This window comes from Trypanosoma grayi, assembly GCF_000691245.1.
Source record: "Trypanosoma grayi strain ANR4 Tgr_3_V1, whole genome shotgun sequence".
NCBI lineage: Eukaryota > Euglenozoa > Kinetoplastea > Trypanosomatida > Trypanosomatidae > Trypanosoma > Trypanosoma grayi.
In genome coordinates, this window is record NW_008825622.1 from 49,740 (window position 1) to 56,501 (window position 6,762).

A 6,762-nucleotide genomic window follows, 5' to 3' on the forward strand; every position below is an offset into this window, starting at 1 on the left:
TCTGACGACCGGAATGGCGCAGATATTCGCTGTTTTCTTTAACGTTCGTGCTGCTCAGCCGGCAAACGGGCCGTTCAAAAATTGTGTGACACTTCAAAGGCCAACAACAAAGGCAAAAAAGAATAGCAGAAAAGGAAAAAAAAGAACAATGAAGTGGCAAGGTAAGAAAAATGGCATGAAAGGGGAAAGGAAAATGTAACACGCAAGGTGAATGTGGAAAAGTGAGTGGAACGCCTTCATTAAGCGACCACGCTTCATCGCGTCTCGTGGCACAACCTCCGCACCTGGCGGGGCGGGGCTCACACGCCGGGGGGAAGGGCCCGCACGCAATCGCCATGTCACTGCTCGGCAACCCCTTCACTCACTCTCCCCAATGCATATTTAGGCACACACACACACACACACACAGAGAGAGAGAGAGACACACTCCCACACATTCTCCCTCTACCCCCTACCCCATCTCACCCCTTCTATGTGTCTATATTGAAGGCCCACCATGTCACGCCACGCGCCGCGGTGGCCACTAGTGCGTAACGTGTATTGACGCACAACGCAACAAGCACATCGTTGTCCTTGCACCGCAGCTCGTACTTGAGCACCCCCTTCTGGCACTCCTGGGGGCTCTGTGTGCTATGCCCGCCGTACACCAGCAGGTGACGCCCCGCATCCATAAAGGTAGATGGCTGCACCACCATCGATCCTACAACGTTCGGGTGCACGTACTTGGCACCAACCGCATCGTCTGCGCCTGTAAATTGATGTCGTGCAGCATCGTGAAAGTAAGAACATGTCACCTTATCATGCTTCGTATCATACACAACTGCTTCTCCCCCGGACGATGTGAGCAGCAGGTGCGAGCCATCGGCACTTACCTCGGCGCCTTTGCACCGTGTCGCCGCGCCTGATTCAGTGAATACCGCCTTGTTCTCCAAAGACACCAATGGCGATGTGAACAACTTGCGGCAATCGAATAAACGCACGTGGTGATCGTCCCCCATGACGAGTTTGCTCCCGTCTGGGCTAAACGCCACTGTACTTCTGTTTCCCACCACTGTTCGCTCGCCAGAGGCTGCTAACGCACCAGAGATGAGCGGGTGAAACAGCAGCAGGCGCCCCTGTGTCGCCAGCACCGATGCGATCACGTCCGTTTGAGGGTTCTGCGCGACTGTTGAGTACGCCGGCGTGTTGGTGGCAGCGCGCAACTCCGGCACGTCGTCGCTGACGAACGCCATGGCGGAGAAGAGCTGCGCGGTGGTTAGGCTCAGAAGGTACAGGTGGCCGTCTGCGCAGTGCCGGGGGGCGACGCACACAACGTCGGTTGACTGAGTGAACCTGGCGCAGTGCAGACCAAACAACTCCAGCTGGATTGTCTCGGTGTGCCGCATGCTCGCGACGTCGACGAGGCGCAGCGCGTCATCGGTGTGCGATGAGATGAAGAAGCGCCCATCCAGCGAGAAATCCATCGCCCCCACCCGTGTGTCGCCGGCGCCGTTGAAGAAATACGACGCCACCTCAATGGGGCTGCTATCATCGGCTTCAAGGGGCACAGCAGCCATCACGGGGTGACGCTGCGGCACCCACGGCGACCACTTTGTACTGAAACACACATGAAAGAGCCAATGCAGGGAAAGAAATAAAGAAACAATACAGATCGTCTTTTGTTTCGCATAAGCCCAGTCAATGCGAGGCACACACACACACACATATATATATATATATATACCAAGACAGACGTAACCACACGTCCGTTGTTAACCGTTCCATTTCGTATCACGATTTTCTTTGTTCCTTCCCTCCATGTCTCTTTCCTTTCCCAACCTCGCCTCCCCCCTTCTGGTTGTGATGTACGCTTTCTTTTTTTCTTGCTGGTTCCGTGGCAGCATCACGTCACGCAATGGGCAGGCCGAGGTTAAGCAGGTGCAGCGGAAGCAGCTTCCGCTTCTCTCGCACAAGAAGCGGCGAGGCAGCAGCAGTAGCGGCGACTGTCTCCACCTCCGGCTCCACGCGCGTGCTGTGTGCGTGCAGCTCCAGCGCCACACGCAGCAGACGCCCATCTGCATCCGCAGCATTCAGCCAGTAGCCAATGAGGGGATTGAGATAGAGTGTCACAAGGACGTGCCGGTGTTCGGCGTGCGCAAGAATGGCACGTATGCGCAACAGCGCCTTGAGAACGTACGATTTACCCATGAGTAACCGAACTCCCACCGACGAGAAGACGCGCTGGACGAGGGCAAAGTTCCGGTGCAATGGATAGATGAGGGCGCGGCGAGCGAAAAAGACACACGCGTCGTACACGTTATCAGCCGGATCCAGCCACGACAGCGCTGGGCTCAGTTTGAACACATTCCACAGCGACTCGCTACATCCGCTTCCTTCAGTCACAATGTCATCGTATGCCTCAGCGAACAGAATATCCACCGTAAGGGCATCAACAACGGACGGACTTGGTGGGAACAGCAGACGCGGTATTGTAATGCGCATCATTACTTCATGTTCCTCTGTGGTGAATGAGGCACAAGGACGGTTCCGCGGGACGGCAAGTGAGAGACGTGGGAGGCGCAGGCTTCCATCTCCCTCGTTAGAAGTCGCCATTGTTGCATCACCAGCAGGTTCTTTTCTTCTCATCGATTCTTCTTCCGGTGGTGAAACCTCTTCAACAAGGGGTTTCTTGAACTCCGCGATATTGCCAGCCCACACATCCACAACGCCGGTGGAAAGCGGTAGAACTGCGTCCTCCTCCTCCCGCGCGTCACCGTCGCCTGCTGCTACTGCTGTTGTTGTTGTTGCCCCTTCTGTCGATGCGGGTGACATCATTGCATTGGATGGGGCCACGTAGAGGACGCCTTCCGCGTCGAGAGCAGCAATATAGTCCAAGCGGTGCTGAGGCACATACTGCAACAGCCCTTGCACCTCGCCGTCAGCGTCCTCGAAGGACATTAGAAGGGCGTCCTCGTCGAAAGCGTCGTTCTCCGCTTGCAGGCGCAGGCCGCGTCGTTGTGTCGCCGTCGTCTCGTCGGGGTTGTGTGGCAGGTCAAGCACGTCCGCGGCAACATTGGCGTCCAACGACGCAAACAGCCCCGAAAAGTTCCCTGCAAAGCCGTAATCGCCACAACCCTCTGCTGGACCACAGCGACCGCACGCTAACTGCTGGTGGAACTCCATTTCCTCCTCGTCGAGGGCCGCCTCTGCGGAGTCGGCTCCTCCCACAAGCTGCACCATCTGTTTCCGCTCCTTCTCAGTGGCGATAAGGTAGGCCGGGTTGTCCAGCTGGGTGAACACCTCACCAGTGCGCTCCTTGGGGATGTACACCGTCAGCAGATTCCTCTCGACATCGAACGTGGCCCGCTCACCGCGCCCCTCCGCGATGCATTGGTCGAACTTTAACCGCAGATAATAAGGCGCGCAATGGAACGTGAACTGATGGCCCACTATGCTGAATGTGGCCTTCGTCACCTTGCACAGCGCGGACAAGGTTATTGACACAATGACAAAAGATTCGTCCTGTACGCAGACAAAGACGGGCGTAAGCATTTCTCACCCTGTAGCCCGCGGTATCTAAGGACCAAGCGCTGCTGAAGGTGTAGCTTATTCGCACCACACAAAGGCCCTCTCGCTTTGGTAAGGTAAAATAAAAACAACGAGAAGAGCACGTGCCACTTCAGACATGTATGAAAACGGATTCACTCGCCAGTATACATTAGATGAGAATTACACACACACACACANATATATATATATATATATATATATATGCTATGCGAGTATGCCTCGATGCAGAAACGCACACAATTTGTCGAAAGAAGAAGCGGCGCTTTGAAAACCCAGTTGATAATTTAATTACGTGAGAGAGCCTCAATTTCCCTTTCTGCAGCAGGATTCTTCCCGTCGGGGGAACAAATAATAGCCGCCCTGAAGTCACACAGGGCTGACTCTCGGTCCCCAAGCTCTTGGCTCGCCTTGCCGCGACGATACAGCACCTTCACTTTTAACTCACCCTCCACAGGGGTCATCTCGTCCTGCAGCAGGAATGTCGCCACCATCCGAGCCTCCTCCGGTCTCTGCAGCTTCAGAAACACCAGCACAACGTTTGAGCGCACAATCTGATTGACCTGCACCGCCTCTTTATCAGCGGCGCCCAGCGCAGCGCACACATCAAGGCAGCCCTGGTACGTCTCCAGCGCCTCTTCAAAACGCCCAGACTGAAAATGCATGTTCGCCCTATCCTTCAGTTGTCGAAGAGCAGCGTGGTAATTTTGCCGCTCATTATCGCCAAGAGCGGCAGCATCCTTCTCCTCCTCAGAATCGCGAGTGCATGCGCCCATAGTGCTGCTGCTGCTACCACTGGGTCCACCCGCGGTGCCACGCGGCCCCCGGCGCCAAGCAAGTCTATAGTACACAGCGGCCACCGGCAACACTGCCCCAAGGCCTGCGAACAGCAGCACCCACCGTCCGTGGCGCAGTCCCGCCATCTCTCGATCCCTCCTAGCAGTGAGACAGTACACAAAAGAAGAGTAGGAATGAGAGAAATGACGCACAACACTAGTCCCCACGCCGCGTTGACTCCGTCTCATCGAAGAAGCGGGTGCTACGCAAACGCATAGACAAACACACACTCACGCCGTTCCCCTCCCTGACTGAAGTGGAAGCGGTGTCCCCACTTATTCCGATACCGCAATAATTGAACCACAAAGGACATAAAAAAAAAATTATATATATATATAATACAACGAAAAATAATAGAAAAGACACCCCCGTGCGCTTACCTTTTATGTCAAGGTTCGCTATATTGTCATTCTAGTAAATCTCCTCATATGTTGCCACACGAGTACCGCCGCCAAAGCAGCCAGCGATCTTGCTGTAGGCGTACAATGCGCCGTCCTTCAAAAGGTATGGAAAATCCGCCCAGAACTCGCGGTGTGGGATGAGGTCCACACCCCGCTTACCGTTCCGCAGGTAGTACCACAGGACAGTGGCAAGGATGTAAACCACAAGGCCAACGAAAAAAATCACGACAAAGGCGCAGCCACTACCGCAGCCGCCAGATGACTTGGCGGCTGTGCACACAACACTTGTGAGCACCTTTGCAGTATATTTGCTTCGGAGAGCAGTACCGACCCTCTTCACTGTATACTTATCTTCGGGCCACGTCAATCCCGCAGAACCCCCGCAACCAAGAGTCAAATCCATGAGGGAACTTCCCACCCCATCTCCATCGAACCTCAGCAGAAGATCATCGCCCTCCACAGTGACAGAAGATAGAGTCATCTTTTCCTGCACCGTTGCCAGGGACTTTTTCACGTAGCCATCTCTATTCTGGCAGACAAGAATCGACCACGTGTAGTTTATTCCAGTGCCGCCCCCGTCCGCATTCTCTTCCTCCGCGCCCAGTTCAGCTCCGGGTATGAGTGAGAGATCGTGCCCATTAACAGTGCAAGAGTCGACTAACGCCGTTGCGACAAGGGGGTGCGGTAGAAATACTACCAGGAAAAGGAGTTGTAGCAGAAGCATCTTCATGCTCGTCCTTTCTTTACACTAGTTGTTCTTCTCGTTCTCTTTTTTTCTTGTTGAAAATAGATTGCCTTTTTTTTGTTGTTCTGTTCGTCGCGTCCACGCGCGGCCTCAAAGTGGAGCCTAGTGGGGGAAGCGCACAAGTGGAAAGGAGGGAAGGACCAGACTCTTCGCACCAGCAAGTCCGCGACACATCAACATACGCACATCTGTCTGCGGAGGTGTCGCGTAGGGCCACCAACGCCACTCCAGGAAGGCGCCAAACTAAAGTGAAGCTGCTCACTTCTTCGTTTCTTTCCTCCTTTCCAGAGTCTCATTGAATACGTCTTCAGCCTCTGGGTATCTATCGCTCTCCCCCTCTCCCTCGTTGTGCTGCTTCTCTTCTCCCTCTGCTCCTCCCCAGCGGTCACTCTTCCCCTTTTCGCTCTCTTTAGAAGCGCCTAGAAGGGCGTGTGAGTGGTCGAACGCCAAAGACATCGGCATCTCTTGTCCGCGGCGGTGTTGCGCGTACCGCCTCACACATACACCAGGCAAAAACGAAATAAAAAAAGGGCAGACATAGACGCATCCATCGCTGCCAGCACGAAGATCAACAAGGAGAAACAAAAAAAAGGGGGGGGGGGAGCCGCGCCATGTCGCAGCCACATCCGGCCATCCCGACCCGTCTCTCTTCTCTATTCTGAAAAAAAGAATCAAAAAGGGGGGCACACAAAAAACGAAAACGCACCACCAAATAGCTGTAGACCACGTGAGCAAATCATCCCTGCGTCTTGGGGCGCTTGAAGAGCAGCACGTGCGGCTCCGGCTTGTGGGACATGTAGTGGCGCCACCCGACCGACTGCTGCACACCCAACTGGCGCCACTCCGACTCCTCCATCAGGCGTGTGCGGGGGACTAGGCGGGAGAAGTCCTTCGGCAGGATGACGTGCCGATACTCGTACTCGTTGTCGTAGTACTTCTCACTGTAGAGAATCTTAGACTGCAGCTTGCTAATCATGTGTTTCGCCTGCTCCTTCTGCACGGGATCCGTGATGGAGAAGAAGTCTTTCGCCGACATTCTCTCGTTTTTGTTATCCTTCTCTCTCAGCCCCTTGTTTGTTTGTTTTAATGGGGAGGTTTTTTTTTATTTTAGTCGGTTTGTTTGCCCGCAGGCAAGCGCGTGCAACCTTGCGAGGTGCGAGCGGCACAGCGGACGCACACAGACACCGAGAAGGAGAGAGAGAGAGAGATAGAAAGCGACAGCATAAGAAGAAA

At 54.5% G+C, this 6,762-nt stretch overlaps 5 protein-coding genes across 5 annotated transcripts; all 5 read right to left on the reverse strand.

Annotated features, from left to right (window-relative positions):
- Positions 1 to 470: 470 nt before the first annotated feature.
- DQ04_00031180 (COMPASS component SWD2) lies at positions 471 to 1,556 on the reverse strand (the record flags this gene model as incomplete). The annotated part of the gene is made up of 1 exon (XM_009307911.1): positions 471 to 1,556. One exon carries the CDS (start codon positions 1,554 to 1,556, stop codon positions 471 to 473), a length of 1,086 nt encoding a protein of 361 aa, XP_009306186.1.
- A 331-nt stretch (positions 1,557 to 1,887) lies between these two features.
- On the reverse strand, positions 1,888 to 3,531 carry DQ04_00031190 (protein SHQ1; the record flags this gene model as incomplete). The annotated part of the gene is made up of 1 exon (XM_009307912.1): positions 1,888 to 3,531. One exon carries the CDS (start codon positions 3,529 to 3,531, stop codon positions 1,888 to 1,890), a length of 1,644 nt encoding a protein of 547 aa, XP_009306187.1.
- Positions 3,532 to 3,833: 302 nt separating this feature from the next.
- Positions 3,834 to 4,469, reverse strand: DQ04_00031200 (hypothetical protein; the record flags this gene model as incomplete). The annotated part of the gene is made up of 1 exon (XM_009307913.1): positions 3,834 to 4,469. The coding sequence occupies one exon, from the start codon at positions 4,467 to 4,469 to the stop codon at positions 3,834 to 3,836; it is 636 nt and encodes a 211-aa protein (XP_009306188.1).
- A 325-nt stretch (positions 4,470 to 4,794) lies between these two features.
- Positions 4,795 to 5,514, reverse strand: DQ04_00031210 (hypothetical protein; the record flags this gene model as incomplete). The annotated part of the gene is made up of 1 exon (XM_009307914.1): positions 4,795 to 5,514. The coding sequence occupies one exon, from the start codon at positions 5,512 to 5,514 to the stop codon at positions 4,795 to 4,797; it is 720 nt and encodes a 239-aa protein (XP_009306189.1).
- Positions 5,515 to 6,265: 751 nt separating this feature from the next.
- Positions 6,266 to 6,565, reverse strand: DQ04_00031220 (cyclin-dependent kinases regulatory subunit; the record flags this gene model as incomplete). The annotated part of the gene is made up of 1 exon (XM_009307915.1): positions 6,266 to 6,565. The coding sequence occupies one exon, from the start codon at positions 6,563 to 6,565 to the stop codon at positions 6,266 to 6,268; it is 300 nt and encodes a 99-aa protein (XP_009306190.1).
- Between the last annotated feature and the right edge of the window lie 197 nt (positions 6,566 to 6,762).